The sequence below is a fragment of the Sapajus apella genome, unplaced genomic scaffold (genome assembly GCF_009761245.1).
Source record: "Sapajus apella isolate SASKATOON/1434 unplaced genomic scaffold, GSC_monkey_1.0 scaffold132, whole genome shotgun sequence".
NCBI lineage: Eukaryota > Metazoa > Chordata > Mammalia > Primates > Cebidae > Sapajus > Sapajus apella.
Genome location: NW_022437072.1, coordinates 3,459,822 through 3,481,503, shown reverse-complemented (window position 1 = coordinate 3,481,503; position 21,682 = coordinate 3,459,822). Strand labels below are relative to the sequence as shown.

Genomic DNA, 21,682 nt, shown 5'->3' with positions numbered 1-21,682 from the left:
AGTCCAGTAACTCCTAGATTTGCCCTTTTGGTGCTATTTTCTATATTTTGCAGGTATGCTTCATTTTTTAAAACTGTGTTTTCTTTGGTCTTCTCTGACTGCATACTTTCAAATAGCCAGTTTTCAAGCTCGCTAATTCTTCTGCTGGATTAATTACTCTGTTAAGATACTGATACATCCTTCATTATGTCAGTTGCATTTTTCATCTCCAGAATTTTTGCTTGCTTCTTTTTAATTAGTTCAACCTGTTTGTTAAATTCTTGTTAGGATTATGAATTTCTTCTCTGTGTTATCTTGAATTTTGTTGAGTTTCTTTAAAACAGCTATATTGAATTATCCATCTGAACAATCCTATATCTCTGGCTGTCCATAATTGGTGTTTGATTCCTTATTTTGTTTAGTGAGGACATGTTTTCCAAGATGGTCTTGATGCGATGTTCATCAGTGTCTGGGCATTGAAGAGTTTGGTATTTATTGTATTCTTTGCAATCTGGTCTTGTGTGTACCCATCTTTCTTAGAAGGCTTTCCAGGTATTCAGACTTGGACTTTGTTATTTTTTGTTTTCGTTTTTGCTTTTTTAGAGACAGGGTCTCGTTATGTTGCCCAGGCTGGTCTCAAGCAATCGTCCCACTTTGGATTCCCAAAGTGCTGGGATTATAGGCATGAGCCACCACGTTTTCCTGAGACTTGGATTTTGTGATCAAAGTTTTTGGTCACTGCAGTCATATCTACTCAGGGGGCACCCCAAGACCAGTAATGCTGTGCTCCTATAGGCTTGTAAAGGTGTTGCGTTGTTGGTACTGCTTGAGATTTTGAAGAACTCTCTGGATTACCAGGCAGAGACTCTTGTTCTCTTCCTTCACTTTGTCCCAAACCGAGTCTCTCTCTCTCTCTGCTGAGCTGCCTGAAGCTGGGGGAGGAATAACACAAGCATCCCTCTGGCCACCACAACCCAGACTGCAATGGGTCAGACCTGAAGCCAACACAATATGGGGTCTTGCCCAAGGCTTGTGGCTTGTGGTAATCACTGCCTGGCTACCACCTATGCTAGCTGGAAGCCCTGTAGCCCTATAATCAGAAGGTGGCAAAGCTTGCCTTTCTTTTGTCCTCCCTTCAGGCTGGTTATTTCCCTACTTACTTTGGGCAAGTCCAGAGATGCTGTTCAGGAGCCAGGGCCTAGAGTCCAAAACTTCAGAACTCTACCTGTTTCCCTATGCCACTGCAGCTGACCTGGCACCCCAACCACAGACAAAGACTATCCCTCTTTTCCCTCCCCTTCCCATAGCAAAGAAGTCTCTCCCTGTGGCCACCAGCACTCCAGGCCAATGTTGAGTACCACCTGGTTACTGCGCACATTCACTCAAGGCCCACATCCTCTTCAGTCAGATTTTGGTGAATGCTGCCAGGCATGAAATTCTCTCCTCAGGACAGTAGGCACCCCTTTGGCCCACGGAAGGTCCAGAAATGCTGACCAAGATCCAAGACCTAGAACTGGGGACCTAAGAGCCCACTTGGGGCTCTCTCCCACTGTGGCCAAGCTGGTACCTGGGGCTGCAAGACAACGTCCTCTTTACTCTTCCTTCTCTTATTTTCTCTAACATAATCCCTTTCTGTAACAAGCACAGCTGGAAACGTTCTGCGTTATACCAGATGCCAGCATATCTCTGAATCTCACTCAAGGCTCAGAGCATGTACTACCTGGGTGTCACTGCCGATAATTCAGGGCCCAAGTGCTCTTTAGTTGGCAGGTAATTAATGCTGCCAGGACTGAAGCCTTCTGTTTAAGGAGCTAGGTTCCCTTCAGGCCCACGGTATGTCTAGAAATGTCATTTGGGAGCTACTGCCTGGAATGGGGCACCTCAGGACTTTGCCTGGCCCTATCATGCCATGGTTGAGCTGGGATACAAGTTGCAAAGCAAAGTCCTCTTTATTCTTCCTTCCCCTTAAGCAGAAGGGAGGAGTCTCTCTGGGAGCTGGGAGCTGCACTGCCTGAGGTTAGGGGAGGGGCGACTCAAGCACTCCCTGGGCCATCCCGGCTGGTCTTCGATTCCAGCATAGTACCAGGACTTCCCCAGGAATTGCAGTCTTTATGGCCCAGACTTCCTTTCAAGTTTATTTAGAACCCCAGAGCACTTTAGCTCACAGTGGCAAGGCTTGCCAGAACTCAGGTTCTGACTGCTGGAATAGGCAGTTCTCTGGCTAGAACTTAACTAAGTGCTCCCTCTGTGGGCACCGGCTGAATTCTGCCCAGTGTTGATTACCAGGCAGCGCTGATTGCAGTGCAGTCTCACAGTGACTGAGCTCGGCTAGAACTTGTCTAAGTGCTCCCTCTGTGGGCACCGGCCGAGTTCTGCCAGTGTTGATTACCAGGCAGCGCTGATTGCAGTGCAGTCTCACAGTGACTGATCTCTCCATTCCCCAAGTGCACAGACTCCAGCATGCAGCCACTGCCGAAAGATGGGGGAGGGTTTGTGCTGGAAATGCAACACCGTCTTTCCTACCTCCTAGTGCCCCTTTCATTGGCATAAAGTTGAAAAGAGATGCTGTAATTGCTTACCTGGTCTTTGGTTTTTATGAAAGTGTTTTTTGTGTGGGTGAATAGTTGTTCAATTTGGTGTTCTTGCAAAAAGTATTATCAGTGGAAGTTTCTATGTGGTCATCTTGCTTCATCTCCTCTGTGGAAAAACACTTTTTAAAAATGTTTTTTATGCAATAAAAAAAATAAAGCTAGAGTGTCTAAATTAGTATCAAAGTAGATCCATGCAATAACATGGATTCAACACAAAAACATATGCTGAGAGAAAAATAGAAACACATGTTATTACTCCTAGAAAACTGATTGTTTCTTGAAATTAGTGATTGCAAGACTAGAAGTTGGCATTGAGAGGAGAAAATTGACTGCAGAGGGGCATGAGAGATCTTTTTGGCATTATGAATATGTTTGACATCATAGTTACGGTAGTGGTTGCCAAACTATGCATTTGTCAAAACTTGTTGAATGTGTACTTGGGATTAGTTAATTTCTACTTTGTTTTTACTCAGCATGTCTATGTGATAATCAAAACAATGATGGTGATCCTAAAATAACTTCAATGATATGTTTAACATTATATAGGAAGTTCACAGTAACTTATAGTAAACCTATATCTAGATTCCTGACACTTATTGTGAAGATCTGCATTATACAGGATGAAGCCATTCTAAGAAAATTGTTACAAAGGTCTTTGAAGGCAAGAACTCTGCCTGTCTTGTTTATTGCTGTGTCCTCAGAATTAGAATGATCTGTGACTCAAATAATTATGCTGATATCATTACTGAACGATTTAATTGAAGAAAAAAATAATGAATATCATGTGATAAATTGTAACTCTCAACTAATCATAAAAATGCCCTGTAAGTCAAATGAAAGTACTGCAGGATAGCTGCCAAATTGGAAAGCTTGGCGTGTACTTATTTTTAAATTATTGAAGTAATATGTTTACTATAGCTTTCTTCAATCCTCAGCTATTACTGCAGGAGCCGTACCTTTACATTTAAATCAGTGGGGCCAATTATTAAAATAAAATTATATAGTAAATGTGTTATTAGTATTTCCAAAATATTTTAGGCTTTCTCTAATGTCTTGAGTTTACATTTTCAAATTATCATTTAGATTCATCACTTTAAATTTTGAAGTACTTCACCTGAACAGATATAAAACTTTTTATTTGGCATGCAATGAATATTCTGTTTCAACATAAATGTACACTACATTCCTTACTTTGAAGACAATTTGTATAGTTTTGACCCCTATTATTTAATATAAAATAGCTGTCGTTACAGTATTTTGAAAGAAACTAGCATTTATTGAGACCTTCCATTCACCAGGACACCCAGTAGCCTTGAAGATTGTGGTGGGGTAGGGGATGTGGGACAGTGGAGAATGAATCTTGACAAAGTGAAGCAGGAGTTTGCACCATTGAAGAAATCGTATATTTTTAGACTAATTGTTCATGTTTGCTTTCTTTTGAATTCCTTATCACGTTAAAAAATATAGCAAGGTGGTTTTGGTCTTTCAGTATTTATAAAACATAATATAGGTTTTTAAAAGAAAACCTATATTTCCTTTCTAACACAGGTAGGGTAATGACATAGGTTTTTAAGAAATATTGAATACTCCATCTGAAAGAAAAATTGAGTCTCAAGTAAGCAGTTTTTTTGCAGGAAGCTAGTACGTGACCAAGTGGCTCATGGCAAGTTGAAATGTAGCTTGTTCTGAAAATCTTTTCTGCTCATTTTGCTCATCATTTCATGTAATCTTGCATATACTTAATATTCATATGAAGAGAAATTAGTTCAAATATTTCATTTCTTCAATTTTATCTTGCCTATAAAAATGATTAAAAATCTCTGAATGGTAATAATAATTTTAAATAGTGGTCAGTTAAATGAAATTATTCTTTTATTCTCATCTCTAAGCACCTTTCGCACCCCAAAATATACTGGTCAGTTCAGTAATAATAGACAAAATAGTTGTAATCATAAACAAAATTTATTTAAACATAAACTGGAATTCATGAACAAATTGAGTCAGTTTAAACCTGTCTCTGCATAAGGTTTATTTTCCACAAAGGAATCAAAGTGATATATTTAATATAAAATGGGTGGTATATTTAATATATCACCAGCCCTTTCCCTCGACCCTTGCAAGCTTTCAATGTTTTCTCATTGCACTTAGAATAAACTTCAAACTGCTGACCAAGGGTAAGGCCCTCTAAGAATCTGGTCCCAGCCTGCCTGTTCAACGTCATCTCAAATTAATCTTCTCTTCTCTCACTTTAGTCCATTCCCTGGTTTTCTGCAATAGAAGCCAAACCATCTCATGCTTTGCCATTTGCCCTTCTATTTGTTTGAAACACTCTTCCCCTGTTTATGCATGACAACACCTACATATAGCAATATATATATGTAAAATTGTTTTTTATAACTTACTGCTTGATTTTTGCCTGCTACAATAATAATACATAACCTTTATGTTGCACTTAATAGCAATAAGGCATTAAGTACAAGAACTGTAAATCAATGTGAACATGTTGATTTTAAATTATATTTATTAGTCATTTATTAGAATTTAATTCTAACAACAACCTGCAGATTGTACTGTTCCTATCCTCATATTTCAGGCGAGGATGCTGAGCACAGAGAAATTAAGAGAAGTTAAGTAATTGACCTAAGAACTCAAAGTGAGCAATTGGCAGATCCAGAATTTCAATGCAAGTGGTCTGGTTTCAGAGCCTTTGTTCTTAACTGGGCCTCTAAATGGTATCTTTGTATTATATGGACTGTTTCTCTGATTACACATGATATGATGGATATGTGTATTCAGAAGTTATATTTGTATGCTTGGGCTGCCATAACAAAATATCACAGACTGGATGATGTAAACACTAGAAATTTACTTTCTCACAGTTCTGGAAGATGGAAGTCCAACATCAAGGTGCCCAAAGTTTGATTTCTTCTGAGTCCTCTCATTTTGGCTGACAGATGGCTGCCTTCTTTCTGTGTCCTCATACAGCCTTGTCTCTGTGTGCATTTACTCCTGGTATCTCTTCTTTTCCTTATGAGGACAGCAGTCCTATTGGGTTAGGGTATAGCCCTATTGACCTCATTTAACCTTAATTATTTTTTGAGGCTCTATCTCCAAATACAGTCATCTTGGTGGTTAGCTTTTCAACATTGAAATTTTTGGGGGAACACACAATTCAGTCCATAATAGAAGTATTATTTAATGGTAGCCTACACAGATACACATAATGTTTAAAATTCTTTCTTACAAAATTCTATTATCCTCTTTCAAATATCCTCTTAAAATACTTCAACATGGGCCAGGCATAGTGGCTCATGCCTTTAATCCTAGCACTTTGGGAGGCTGAGGAGGGCAGATCACAGGTCAGGTGTTCCAGACAAAGTCTGACCAACATAGTGAAGTCTGTCTCTACTGAAAAATACAAAAATTAGCCAGGCATGGCAGCACGCGCCTGTAGCCTTAGCTCCTCGGGAGGCTGAGGCAGGAAAATTGCTTGAACCCAGGAGGCAGAGGTTGCAATGAGCCGAGATCATACCACTGCACTATAGCACTCCAGCCTGGCTGACAGAGAGAGACTCCATCTCAAAAAAAAAAAAAAAACCCATGAAAATATAAAACAAAAACATGAAATTAATGTGTGTGGAATAGGGCTCATTATTCAATTATGTTGTAAGGACAATAGGAGTATGATTCTGTCTCTCCTGTCTCTTTTCTAATGTGATCTATTTACACAAACTAAGCAAAATATTTGCCATTTAAGATTTTTGTTCAATGATTGTATATGCTAGTTAATATAGCAAAATGTTTCTTTGTAAATGCCACTAGAAAGCTTTAAATTTGTCTCTATATAATTTATTTTAAAGTTTACAATATTTGAGTATTGTTTCCAGTTTTTATGAGTAGTTTTATTAAAATAATTATATCACTGGTGAAATAGCAATTTCAATGAAAATGTATGTATTTTTTTATTTTGCTAATGTCATATTTTGGTTATCAGGAACACAGTAAATATATTCACTGCAAATTCCCTTCATAGATATTTTTATTTGGTAAGAAATAGAATCTTGAATCTGTTGTTCATGAAGCTAATTTACCAAACAAAATATATTTTATTCGGTAAATGTGGTATTCTTGATGCAGAGCCATATTTTAATCAATTTATATCTTTGCCATGGTCAGTGATAATTATCATGTTGGGATCTTAAAGATCCCATAAAACTACCACATTTTAACCTCCCGAGTTAAAGAATATCTAGAAAATAACCATAGAGAATGACTGATGGAGACAAAATATACCACTGTGGCTAATAAAAAACTATTGTTGAATGAGGTTTTGATGTGTGACTCCAATAGTCTTTTAGAAAATCTCACTCCTTAATTCTTACACACAAAGTCGCAAAGAAGGAGGGGCAACCGCAAGCCTTCTCCACAAAGCAGCCTGTCAGAGAACAAGCAGGCAAATGAACCCTATAGCAAGGCGCACATGAAAGAGAAAGAGAATAGCTTCCAAGTCAGCAACTTCTTTTAACCTAATTCTAAACGATGAGTAATTCCTCCTCCCTGAGGAAACGTCAGTGAGGGATGAGGAAAGAAACTGGGAGACATTATTTCTGATTGTGATGTTTTCTATGTCTTGATAAACCATATAGAATAATTGAATTGAAAACATTAGCAAAATGTTTGCTCCAATACCTGTGGTCATCGGAAAATGAAAATCTTCAGTGGGATAAATAAGCAGTGTTACTTAAGCAGAAAAAATATTGGCATAGAAGTCACATCTACTGCTGGAAATTTCTCAGTTATCCACATAGTTTTTACATTTTTAATGGGCAAACCAAGTCGCCAATAGATTTTGGCTGGATTCTAGAACCAAAAATGAGTATATCCTGTTAGTAATCAGGGACAAAGGTTAAGTGTTGATATTGACTGAGAAGTTATCTGTTAAATTGTTTTTCCTGTTTCACAGTTCAATAATGCCGTTGTTTGTAAAAGAAATGGAGTTATATATAGTCAAATAAGATGGCAATTTTCTAGTCTACCTCTTACATTTTAGATTATTATAATTTTAGTCTCCAGAATGCACTATCAATCTCTGTACCTTTGCACAATGGTTGTAGAAATTTACACAAGGAGGCATTTCTTAAAAATCACTTATGAATCAAAATATCTTTTCATATGGAGAAATAGTCTTAGTAATCTCCTGCAGTAAAATATGTTTTGAGTTGCAATTATACCTTATTTGGAGTATCAATATACATTCATTGGCATTTTAATCTCTAGCCAGTTAACTTAGCCATCTACCACTAGATATGACCACCAGATTTAGCAAATAAAAATACAAGATTCCCAATGGAACTTAAATTTCTGATAAACAACAAAAATATTTTAGTATAAATATATCACATGCAATATTTGGGATACATTTATTCTAAAAGACATTAGTTGTATGATCAAGCCACTGTACCCAGCCTGGATTACAGAGTGAGATCCCAACAGCAGCAACAAAAATGGTAGTTGTTTATCTAAAATTCAGATTTCATGGGCATTCTCTATTTTTTCTGGCAACCCTAACACTATGGCATGATACGATTCCTTATATCTATCCCAAAGATGTGCAACTGAATATACTAATTTATTTGATTATGAATTTGGTGAGTTTGTGATTGTAATTTTACTGGCAAGCTTACAGTGGGTTTAATTGTTTTTTGATTTATCTGCCTTGTAAGATAATGATTTTTGTTTTTACACTTTAAAAATAGGGCACAATTTCATGTCAACTTGAAATACTGTAGCTGAAAATAATGCCTTTTATGTTAAAGTGACAGGTTTCTCATTAGACGAACACAGTGGTCAACATTATTTTGTGAAAGTAATTTGTATTCCAGTGCAAAAAATTGTTTATCAGGGTCAGCTATGTTGGCTTTAAAATATCTTAATTTTAACTTAATGCAGTTATTTGAGTATGTACTAAATACTGTTTGGTTTTGGTATTTTACTGATTCTTAGATTGGTATGAAACTGATTCCTAGATTTTAGGGCAAAATGAAAAATTTAATTCTTTCTTCAGGAGCCACTTTATTGAAGTATACATCCACATAACTTTATATTTACATCTTATGATAATCTTGGAATCTAAAAAATTGAGACCCCAAAGCTGTTTACCTTTTATTTTTTTTTTTCAGTGTCCTATATAATGCAGGGTCAACATTTCAATTTACAGCCTTAGGATGTCTTCAGAGTGAATTAATAAAATTAAAAACTTTTCATTTTAAAAACACATATTGCTTTAGAGAAAACAAATGGTTTAGGAGTACACTTCCCCTAAAACTCATAAATTCTGTCCCACAGGATTCTTTGTTTTCTACTAAAGCATTAGGATGTGTTAAATGAGATGTGTTGTGTAGTGAAGCCAAACACATATTTAGGGTCTTCAAGCTTTTTAGACGCATTTCTATCATGTTTTCCAAATAAAATTTAATTGTATTATTTTCCTAAGAATATCCTGTGTTGATGTTCTTTTCTAGGATTGTTATCTATAACCATAATTATTTTTTTAATTGATAAAGCATAATCAAGTAAACATCTGATCTAGTCATTTATTTAAGAAAAATACTTTTTTCAGTACAATAGCATAAAGGGTAGATTATAACTGTGGTTATTCTGAACAGAATTAGATACTTTATTTTTATCATCTTTTGGAACAAAAAATTGGTACCTGTCAGATATTTTCAATGACAGTAATTTGAAAATAGCCAAACTTATGTGCACAAGCATGCTGTAAGCAAAACTATATCAAGTTCTTGTTGACAGTTATGTGGTTTGAACATAAACTCTTTGATAATAATTCCCATAATTTTCTGTAAGGAGTTTAACAAACTTGGCATTTTTTTCTCTTCTAGATGAAATGAATGATCATCAAAGTACCCTCTCCTACATCCTAATTAACCCATCTCCAGATACCAGGATAGAGCTGAATGATGTTGTGTAAGTTGATCTCATATCTTGTATAAAATGTGTATTTTTGGAAAACTACTATTTATTTTTGTACTTTTATTTAGGCCATAGTTGCCTCTTATTTTTCTTATAAGTGCTTAAGTAGTCTATATCTAATTTTATAAACAAATGCATTTGATATGTTGTGTGTAATAATATAAAAAAATATGATTGTTTAAAAAGGTATCAAATAAATAGCAGCATGAATTCTGAATTCCGTGAGCTAAAAACTACTTGGAAAAATAAAGGAAAACATGGAAGAATAAAAGAGCAACTTAACAGAAAACCTGAAACATCCCACACTGTCTACTTCTAAATACTTTCAAGTTCCCAAAAGCGTAGGTACAACTGGTCAAACACTTAATAGAAAAAGGTCAATGGAACTAATCTGACTTCTTGAAAAATAATTATTGAACATGTGCAGTTGTAGCACTCACCTAATGATGTGAGATAGGAAGACTAAGACATTTTCTCTGATACCAAAGTCCTTACATTCTAATTAACAAAACTACAATTTACACATGAAAAATTTAATAGAAATATATAATATGACTTTGTCACTAATAAACTAAGCATCAGTAGAGTGAGATAGACTGCTTTTCTGAATTAATACAAGGAGACATTATTGAGTGGTTGGAGCAATTGTAAAGAATATGAGACTTAAACTAGACTCTGAAGGATAGATGAATTTGTGATGGTGGAGAAGAGAGGACATTCCAGAACAGGAGGAATGGCTTGAGAAAATGCACTACACAGGAATTGCAGAAAGTGTTTCAGTGGCAATTTGAATGGAGTAGAAATTTTGTATAGTTAGCATTTCTGTTGTAAGGTAAATGTAATACTGGAAAAATAAATTAGATTTGCCTCTGGAAAGGCCTTAGATGACAAAATGAGTTTAAAGTTGGCATTATAGATGATGGACAGCACTTAGACTATATGAGCAAGCATGTAGTAAGATTTTAGAAAAGGCACTTTGACAGTCGTTGGTGTAAGCCTAAGAAAGAAATTCCTTGCAATAATCTGCCCTTGAGATACCTATTCCTTGGGGTAGATCAAGTGATGTTTACCCCCAACCTGACCAACGATGAACATTTCTTAGGCTCAGCCCTTGATACGGAAACAAGTGTCTTCACTCCAGCCAGCGTTATGGTCTTCCATGCTTCCAGGCCTGGGGTCTGTCAGGAGGGAACAGACCTGGGCCTGATCTACCTGAACTGACTGACCCTCCAAGGTGGGTCTAGGACATCCTTGAGGTCCTACATTTCTCCTTGGAGAGGGGACCAGAGGGGACTTGGGATGTTGCAAAAAAAAAAAAAAAAAAGGAGAAGTCACGCAAGGCATGTGAGTTTTTTATCCCTCTGCATGGGTTGGATTTTCCAAAATCATAATTTTTAGAAGAAAGGACAGCATTTATGGTGGAATATATAATTACGTATAAGCTGGCCACACTGTGGTAGGGTTCCTCCCCGCTCATGGCCTTGGACCCTTCCACAGATTAGGACCTGGGTTAGAGAATTGTAGAAGACAAGAGGGGAGGGCAGGGAAGATGCCTGTCAGGTTTTTAGCACAGTTCATTTCACTGGCATTTTGAAGCATTTCTGTCTGAACACAAAGCCTGTTCTGTTCCTGGCAGGACACACTGGGGGTGGGGGCGGGGGAACATGTGGTAATGAAACCAGTTAGTGTTGTCTTAATGTTGTTGACAATTCTGTAAAGTTTATTTTTATGAATATTTCTGTTTCATCTATTCCACCTTTGTTTTGAAATCCTTCCCTTTTAAGGAGAAATGTGACACTTTTGAAAAGGCTTGTGAGAAAGCCCCTCCCTTTTTTCTTTAAACCTTTGAATGACAAATCTAGGTAATTAAGGTTCTGACTTTTTCTTTTTGCTTTGTTTGTAATGAACATTTCTCTTTCAGAATAGGATTGTGTGATAATGTTTTAATGGCAAAAAAAACATGATTTTGTGCAACTAGCAAAGCTACTGCAAGAAAAATAAAACACTTCTTTTTTTTTTTTTTTTGAGACGGAGTTTCGCTCTTGTTACCCAGGCTGGAGTGCAATGGCGCGATCTCGGCTCACCGCAACCTCCGCCTCCTGGGTTCAGGCAATTCTCCTGCCTCAGCCTCCTGAGTAGCTGGGACTACAGGCACGCACCACCATGCCCAGCTAATGTTTTTGTATTTTTAGTAGAGACGGGGTTTCACCTTGTTGACCAGGATGGTCTCGATCTCTTGACCTCGTGATCCACCCGCCTCGGCCTCCCAAAGTGCTGGGATTACAGGCTTGAGCCACCGCGCCCGGCAAAATAAAACACTGCTTAACACACACACCAAAAAAAAAAAAAAAAAGGATGTTTACCCAAGGAAGCTAACTATGGATTGTATTAGAGACATAAAACGAATGCCAGAGACCCACAAGTTTTGTGGATATTAGGTCCATAGGATAGGTTTGCGTCTGTAATCCAGAAAGCAAGCGGTAAGGTCAGAGCTAGCAGGACTGAGAACATTTTGTGATGCGGAGCACAATGCGGACCCATGCAAGAGGTTCAGAACCAAATGTAATAGTATGCAAAACCTTGGAAGACTATTTGATATGTTGTCAGTTTTGTGGAAGATTTTGACTGGAGTGGAAAGGGTATGATTTTTTTAAAGGAGTTCTGCAGAAAACAAGAGAATTGATTGACAGGCTGGGTTAGGGTCGGGGTGGACCTGAATGTAGGGAAACCGGTTAAAAAGCAGGTGTGTGGAAAAAAAACATCTGTCATAGCATTAAGATAAGGCATTGTAAAGTCAAGCCCCTTAAATAGATTTATGAAGGCAGAAAATGAGACTTGATTATTGATTTGGGATTTGAAAAAGAAGTCTAACATAGCTTTAGGGTTTCAAAACTGTGTGATTACAAAAAATAAACATAAAAATATTGTTTCATCAAAACAAGTCAGAATAGGGAGACAATATTGCAGACTGGAAAGCGGTTGTGGGGTAGTAAAAAAAAAAAAAAAGAGAGAGATGATATGTGGGTCCAGGTATATATGTATTTTTAATGAATATTGCCTTTCTAATTAATTAAATTTTATTGATACATGATAGTTGTGCATTTTTAGGGGGTACATGTGATATTTTGATACATGCATAAAATTTGTAATAATCAATCAGGGTAATTGGAATAGCCATTACCCCAAACATTTATAATTTATTTGTGTTAGGAATATTCCAAATCTTCTTTTCCAGCTATTTTGAAATATACAATAAAGTCTCGTTAAGTGTCGCTGCCCTACTGTGCTGTGAAGCACTGGAATTTATTTCTTCTGTGTAACTGTAGTTTGGTTATTAATTAATCAGTTCCTCTCCGTCTTCCCCTCCCCATTACCATTCCCAGCCTCTGGTAACATTCTACTTACTATCTCCATGAGATCAATTATTTTAGCTCACACATATGAATGAAAACATATGAATTTGTTTTTCTGTGGCTTATGTTCTCTAGTTCTGTCTATGTTGCTGTAAATGACAGAATTCCATCATCTTTATGGATGAATAGTATTCAATTTTGTATATATACCACAAATTTTCTTGATCCATTCATTCAAATATATTATTTAAAGTGCAAAGAGGAAATGTCTAGAAAGCATATAGATACATATTATTGAAACTTTGAAGATAAACTAATTTTCTATAGAAAAAAATATTTTTTATCTTCCAGCTGAAAAGGCTAATTAGGGAATTTTTTCCCAAAAATTTGAATACAGAAGAAAAAGTAGAATGAATGTTGCACTATTGAGGAGTGTTTTGTTTTAGGGCAGAAACAGGAAGCATTTGAAAAATTTATTGGCAATATACAACAGCAGGAGTAAATTAGACCCCAAATAAGTGTGAAGAGATTCCTAAAATGCACCTAAGATAGAACTATCAAGTATAATATTGCTTTATTTTGCCACCTGATAATACTAGCTAGAATACAGGAGCATTGGGGAATCAGATGAATAAAAATTTAATCTAGTAGAATTAAGTCACTGTCAAAAAATGTATCTGATGATGCTATTTAATTTATACAGGACTTCAAGTGAGAGGAAAACATCTTATTTAAGATGCACTTGGATTTCCTTCACGTAGTATATTGCTACAATAAAACGAAGCTGTTCTTTTTTCTTAGCATCCATATTTATACATGTCTTTTTTCTTTTAAGCCTATAAGTACAGATAATTTTTATTAAATATCTAACCTACTCATATTAATTCCAGCCTTCTTATACCTCTTTTTCAAATAATTGTGTTAACTATATAGAATTTTAAAAATTATACATACCTTATTTGTATTTTATAATGAATTGTATTTCTTAAGATTAATACAGTTATTTCCCAGAATAGTTTTTGACAGATGTTCAAAGAAAATATTGCTAACCTTTTGAGTCTATGAACATGTCCTATTGTCAAATATTTATGTTTATAATTTCAAATAATTTTCAATCTTTTAACTTATGAATAAAATATGTATGTTACAACGTGGACAGGTAAATAGACATATTTTCAGATAATTTCCTGCCTTTTAGATATTTTTTATTAGTTTTAAGCTAAAACATCAACTTGACTGCTATTAAGAAAATTTTAAAAAGCTTTAGTTACACCATTGCAGTGATCTGTATTTGTGGCACTGAGATAATTAAATTTCAGGAGAACCAGACAATGATGAATTATCACTTGAAAGATGGCAGCCATGACAAATAATATATAAAAACACAGTTTAAGGAATTTGCTTTATTGTACTCATAGGTTTTAGTGATAATATAGGAAAAGGAACTTTTGCTACTACCTCAATGAATTTAGAGGATAATGGAATATACTGTTATCTTTTACTTTTTTCTAAAAATTCACTTTTGAAAGTTTATTTTAAATGAAGAAGCAACATTAACTTGATACAAAGAATAATAAATCACTAGATGATATGGTATTAAAAAGTATAATGTGCACGATTAGTTTTCTTCATCAATCTACAATGCTATTGATATTTAAAGCAGTTATAAAGCAGTGTGCATAGATGACAAAATCCGGTTAATAGATCTAAGGACACTAATCTCAACTTTTATTTGATCAAAGAAAATAGACTCAGTGTTTTCGATTGCCTTTTCTCATTTTCATTAAGGAGTATATTTCATGAATTTTTCCCTTTAGTTTTTTAAGACAAAAGTGCAATCTTTATTAGAGTTCTCACTTTTTAATAGTTTCCCTGTTCATTTTATATACTTCCTCTTAAGATTATTATAGAAGTAGGAAATACTTATTTCGTTTGCACTTGGAACATGACATCTTCTTACAATGCCGTGTTGCATATATGTATTTTCCTTCTCTCCTTTTCAAAACCTCAGTGGCTTCCTACTGCCTTTGGAACACATATTGATTGAAACTACTTATTCTGAAACTTAAGGCCTTTCATTACCAGTTTCCTACCTTTTTTTCTGACTTTACGCACGATGACTTACCAGTTTCCTAAAGTCAAACTCATTTCTAAGCACATCAGAAACATGCATCCTCTGTGGTCTCCATTATCAACATTCGGGATCACCTCCTGTTCCTTCCTCCTAAATCTTCTCTGAAGCCTGGAAAGGCAGTTTCAACCCAACCCCTCCATAAAGGATTTCCTAATTCTCTCTATTGTTCTTTTTCACTTCGTATGATGTTTGAAATTTCTTTTTTCATTATTTTTGCTTCATAAATTAAACTCTAATCTTCTGCAGGACAGGGTTCAGGTTTTGCGATTTTTTTTTTTTAATTCTAAGGTGTTAGCACAGTTTCCTACAGGTGCTCAAGAAGCAGACACTGAAGATATTCAGCCATAACTCAGAGATACTGCAGGATCGGTTACAGATTACCATGATAAAGTGAATATTGCAATCAAGTGAGTTACTTGAAATTTTTGGTTTCCCAGTACATACAAAATTTATGTTGGCATTATACTTTTAGTCTACTAAGTATGCAAAAGCAAAGCATTAGGCCTAAAAATTTACTTGATTAAAAAATAGTTCATTGCTTAAAAATGCTAGCAATCATCTGAGCCTTCAAGGAGTCATACCCTTTTTGGGGGTAGAGAGTCTTGCCTCAATGTTGATGGCTGCTGACTCATCAGGGTAGTGTTTGCTGAAGGTTGGAGTGATGTGGCAATTTCTTAAAATAAGACAATGAAGTGGTTTGCTGCATTGATTGACTCTTTCTTTAATGAAAAATTTATCTGTAGCACGTGATACTCTTTGATAGCATTTTACCCTCATTGGAACTTTTTTCAAAACTTGAATCAATCCTTTCAAAACCTGCTGCTACTTGTCAACTAAGTTTATGTAATAATCTAAATTCTTTATAGTCATTTCAACAATGTTCATAGCATCTGCATCAGGAGTAGATTTCATCTCAGGAAACCAATCTCTTTGCTCATCAGTAAGAAGCAACTCATTCATTCAAGTTTTGATCTGAGATTGCAGCAATTCCGTCACATCTTCAGGCTCTACTTTTAACTCTAGTTCGCTTGCTATTTCTGTCACAACTGAAGTTACTTCCTCCACTGAAGTCTTGAAGTCTTTGAAGTCATTGATAAGGGTTGAAAACAACTTTCAAACTTCTGTTAATGTTGCTATTTCGACCTCCTTCCATGAATCATCAACATTGAAATTGCTCTTTGATCCACGGGCTGCAGAATAGATGTGTTAGCAAGCATGATACAATACTAATCTCTTTGTACATCTCCATCAGAGCTCTTGGGTGATGAGGTGCCTTAACAAGGGGCAGTAATATTTTGAAAATAATCTTTTTTTAAGCATTAGGTCTCAACAGTGAGCCTAACATATTCAGCAAACTGTGCCTTAAACAGATGTGTGACAAGTCAGGCTTTGTTTTACCATTTATGGAGCACAGGCCAAGTAGATTTAGCAGAATTTTTAAGTGTCCTAGGATTTCCAGAATGGTACATAAGCAATGGCTTCAACTCAGAGTCAACAGATGCATTAGCCCTACCAAGAGAGTCAGCCTATCCCTGAAGCTTTGAAACAAGGCTTTGTCTTCTCCTCCCTAGCAATGAAGGCACTAGATGGCACCTTTTTCCAATAGAAGGCTGCCTCCTGAATTGAAAATTCGTTATTTAGCCACCTTCATCAGTGATCTTATTAAAAGAGATTTGATAACTTGCTGTGCCCTATCCATTGGCACACACTGCTTGACCTTGCATTTTATGTTATGGAGGCGACTTCTTTTCTTAAGCGTCATGAGCTCATCTCCGCTAGCTTCCGACTTTCCCTCCATAGCCTCTTCACCTCCCTCACCTTTCAGAAAATTGAAAAGAAGTAGAGCATCGCTCCGGATTTGGCTTAAGGTAATGTTGCAGCTGGTTTGATCTTTCCAGACCACTCATATTTTTGCCATCTTTGCCATCTCAGCAATAAGCCTGTTTCCCTTTTTTTTAATCAATTTTGTATTCACTGGAGTAGCACTTTTAATTTCTTTAGGAACTTTTCCTTTGTATTCACAACTCGGCTAACTGGCACAAAAGGCCTAACTTCCAACCTGTATAAGCTTTTGATGTGCCTTCCACACTAAGTTTAATCATTTCTAGCTTTTGATTTAAAGTGAGACACAAGACTCTTCCTTTCACTTGAACACTTAGAGATCGTTTTTGGGTTATCACCTGATCTAACTTTAATATTTTTGGGTCTTGGGTGGTGGAGAAGAGGGAGAGAAGTTCGAGGGAACAGCCAGTTGGTGGAGTGATCAGAACACACACATTTATTGATTAAAATTACTTTCTTATGTGGGTGCAGTTAGTGGTATCTGAAAACAATTACAATAGGAACATCAGCGATTACTGATCACACATCACCATAACAGATATACGTCCAGTGGTAAACGTTCAAGTTTCAAAAATGTGACACAGAGACCCTAAGTGAGCACCTGCTGTGGGGAAAAAATGTCTCCAGTGGACTTGCTTGAGGCAGGATTGCCACAAACCTTCCCTGTATAAATAATGACATATTGGCAAAGTGCAACCAAGTGAAAAGCAACAAAAGTAGGCCTGTACATCATTTGACAGTCTGAAGTAAGACAACTCTCTTACAACAAATTCTCATGTTAATGAAATGTTTGAGTTTGTCAGATAAACATTTTTCTATTTACTAGTAGAATTAATTAAGGATTATTCTCTATACTTTAGTATTATCACCATAACGTGAATTTTAAATACATAATTTTTCAGCTGATTTAAACATTATGTATTATATTCACTGTAACATTCATTAAATTGTCAGTTTCATAGATTCATAAAATATTTAAATTGAAAAGACTATAGAAATTGTTTATATCAGTTTTCTAATTTTTTAAGTGATAAACATGAGACAAAGAACAGTTAAGTAACGGAACAAGGATGGCTAAAATGTAGATCTCCTTCATAGAAGAATGGCCAAAGCAAGGGAGAATAAGTCAATAGCATACTAAATCATAAAACTTTGATGAGATGAAAGTGCTGAAATTGATCATAATTAAAAAATAATGGTGCCAGACAGCCAACATGCACAGGGAAAAAGAGGAGGAAGAAGAAAAATAATAGTGCTTGATTCATCAGCATTCATCATCATCATCTTCTCAGGTCTGAAAATGATCATGTTAACAGGGCCAAATTGTAAAGGCCAGCTAAACAGTGAGTTCTGCCACCAATGTTGTACAGTTTAGATAATCTGAAAACTAAAAGTGTCAGTGTGAATTAATATTGCCTATATTTACTATTGCAAAGTTATTTGTTTTTTTTTCTTTTATTAGATACTTAATTAGACCAGATCCACTGGCCTACCTCCCGAACAGTGATCCCAGTCGGAGAAACAGCATCTGCAATGTCACTGGTCAAGACGCTCGGGAGGAAACTCAACTTTGATAAAAATAAAATGAGAAACTTTTTTTCCTGCAAGGACCTTGCTTGAAACCACAAAAGTGTTGCTGGCATGAAAGAAACTAGATGGAAATATATGTAGTTTTCTCATATTTAAAAACTTAGCCTCTTCTCTTAGAAGTATAGATCATTTTGAAACTTACCTTACTACTTACTGGTACTTTCCTTATTAATATTTGAAGAACATCAATGGAATAAGTTTGAAAAGCGAAATTAAAATACAAATATTTAAATCTGACATTTAATTGTTTTATAATAATCCAAACTATATGAAACCAATTTAAAAAATTATTAAGGTTTTATGAAGTTGACAAAATCTATATTTGGTGCATAACAATGGACACAATGTTGTTGCCCCTCTTAAAAATTAAATGTGCCATATTATATTCTTTAAACTCACTGTTTTACAAAGTTGAACTCGTCATAAATGTCTAGTCTTCTCTACATAGAGATTAACTAACAAACTTGTGTGGCTGACTTTTGTGTAAGAATCATAGTTTGCTTTAGAATACAAATCTTTAAGTCATTTTAACGTTTTTTGTCTGCCTTATGATATAAAAATATTTATCTTAGAATTTGAGATGTCATAGCATGTGTTATTACACTGAAGTAACTAAAATATAAATGAAAAGAAACACTAGGTTCCTGCACTTTTTGGTAACTTTATGTCTAGCAAACATTTTATGCCAAGAAAAGCATACTCTAAAGCAAATATCTATTATTCTCCTGAAAGAATGCCTAGCATAGAGAAAATACTTAATACACATTTGTTGACTTAAATTTAATTCAAGGATTGAAATATTAACTGGATTTCTTGAAATATGTAGTAATGATTGTCATTAGACTCTTGAGCTTTATCATGTTTCATATATCTATATAGTAAATTTCATTAGAAAAATACTTTTAAAATTGACAGAAGATAATTTATACCTTTTATGAACCCCAAAGACACTTCAAAACATTAAAAGTCCTTCTTATGTCTTTGGTAATGAAACAATAACACTCAAAAAAGGTTGTATTACAAATTTTGGCTTAATTTTTAAATTATATGAACTATATTTTAACATTATGAGAGAAAAGCGTAAAACAAGAATAGGTAGTTCTTGGCTTTTAACATTAATAGAAATCGTGTAGAATTTGAGTTATAAATTTAAATATAAATTGACCATTGATAACACCAATTTTTTACCTGTATTGTGTTTTCTCCCTAGAGAAATAGATCAAAAAAGCGTAAGAGAATGCATACATAGTTTTCTAGGTAGTGGAAGTGTGTTAAAATGTGTCTTACAAAAGAAACATTGGTAAATTTAAATATATACTCCTCTAATTTTGTATTTTTTAGTTTTTGAATTTGGCATTGAGTTTAATTCAACAACAAAGAATAGAAAGGGACATTTTTGCCTTTCTTTTGATAATGACGCAGATCAACTTAAAGAATAAGAAAAATTTTTAAGAAAAGATATTCTAATGTTCTCTTAATAATTCTACAGAAATAAAAGTGTAAAGTGCAATGTGAAATCAAAGATTGTAGTCCTGGTATAATTTGGCTTGGAGACTATGAAATGCCTTTTTTCTTTTGAGTATTTTACATTATCCATATTTTAGAATAACAAGAACTCCAAGAATTACCCCTAAAACAGAGATCCTGCATTTAATCTACTTTGATCAGAGAAGTAGAATTTATGACAGGTTACCTAAAATTGGGAGCATGCCTTAAAACTTAAAGATTGTATGCATATATGTGTATATGTTATAAACATGTGAAATATATTTGACACACATTCACATATAAATTGTTAAAAACTGAAGGCAGAATGGAACTAATATATGTAACAGAGAAAAATAATAAATTTAATGAACTTGTTTTATATTTGCATATCAAGAGTCAAGTATGATGTTTAAGTTAACCTTTTTTACTTCATTATTTTTAGGATTAAATGTAAAATTTTACAAATCTTTTATTTCCCCACAAGATTTGATGTTTGGTATTTTTGCATTATGACAGTTGTTGAAACTAGGATTTTAAGCTAGGATATGATTATATTTCCTATATAACTAAAATTTTTGTTTCATAAATTTTAAAATAATTATTTTTGACTATGAACATTAGTCCAAATTTAATATTTGACACAGTTCATACCAGCTTGCTACAATAATAATTTATTAGTCTTTCTCTTATTTAAAGAATAAAAACATGTTTATAAAAGACTTTTAATGAACTGTTGCGTTTTTAAAATAATTATACTTGCACAAGAAAATAAAATATAAAGTCAGTAATAGTCCTTGCAGCCCAATGGGAATTGATTCTGTTTATTGGTCTGTACCATTTTGCTACCAGTAACATTGAACTGCTTTAAATAAATAATAAAATTATTTCTAATGATGAAACCTCTTGATTTTTTTTGCCAAAACTTCAGTTGCTTAGATAAATTATGTTCTGGAACTATAAAACTCATTTGTTACTTTTGTATTTTAAACCCAAAATAAATATGGAAGTGATGTCATTGGAAAACGTAGTGATAAATAAACTTTGTTGAATTATGTCTTAATAGATTCTGAATAGTTGCACCATGTCAGAAAAGGAGAAGTGAGGAAGGAAAGAGAGTTGAGATGGTAGGAAATGAACAATGGGAAGAAGGGGAGCAAGAAGAAAACAGAAGGTAAGAAAAAAATAAACGTTAGTGAAGGTGGCAGAAGAGAAATACATTTTACAACACAGAATAATATCGCAACACACTAATTTAAGAGTCAGAGAAGCACTGGTGAGAGAAAAGAAAAAACAGTTTTTAACGCAAAGATGGACTTCCAGTTCCAGGCAAATGGAATACACCCATTTCTTCCTATTCCTCCTGCTAAACACAACTACCCCCCTATATATTGTATATAAATCAGGCCTATGAAGATTCTGAATAGTGCAAAGAAGGAGGAAGACAGACTAGGGAATTGAGAATTGAAGAATGACACGGTGGTGAATTCTGTGGGACTTTTCTTGACTTCCTGTATATCCTGATCCGGATATTGGGAAACATCAATGAGCACAGATGAAAAAGTCTGAAGAAAAGCCTGTTCTCTTTTTCCAAAGGACTGGCTCCTGCAGAAGACACGGCCTCCACAGCGCCAGACTCCTGATAGTTTGGTATGGATGGCCACTCCTGAAAAGGGCTCCATACCTGGTGGCCAGAAGCTCCCTCAGCACCTCGTTAGATG

General features: G+C 35.0%; 1 protein-coding gene across 7 annotated transcripts in view; it reads left to right on the top strand.

The window, feature by feature from the left end:
• Positions 1-20,860, top strand: part of KCNT2 (potassium sodium-activated channel subfamily T member 2) — a 412,694-nt gene extending 391,834 nt beyond the window's left edge. For all 7 annotated transcript variants that reach the window (XM_032262881.1, XM_032262880.1, XM_032262875.1 and 4 more), the window contains 2 exons: positions 9,467-9,551; positions 18,349-20,860. In XM_032262881.1, coding sequence (XP_032118772.1) covers positions 9,467-9,551; positions 18,349-18,460 — 197 coding nt within the window. In that variant the 3' untranslated portion in view covers positions 18,461-20,860. The remainder of the gene's footprint in view (positions 1-9,466; positions 9,552-18,348) is intronic.
• The last annotated feature ends 822 nt before the right edge of the window (positions 20,861-21,682 follow it).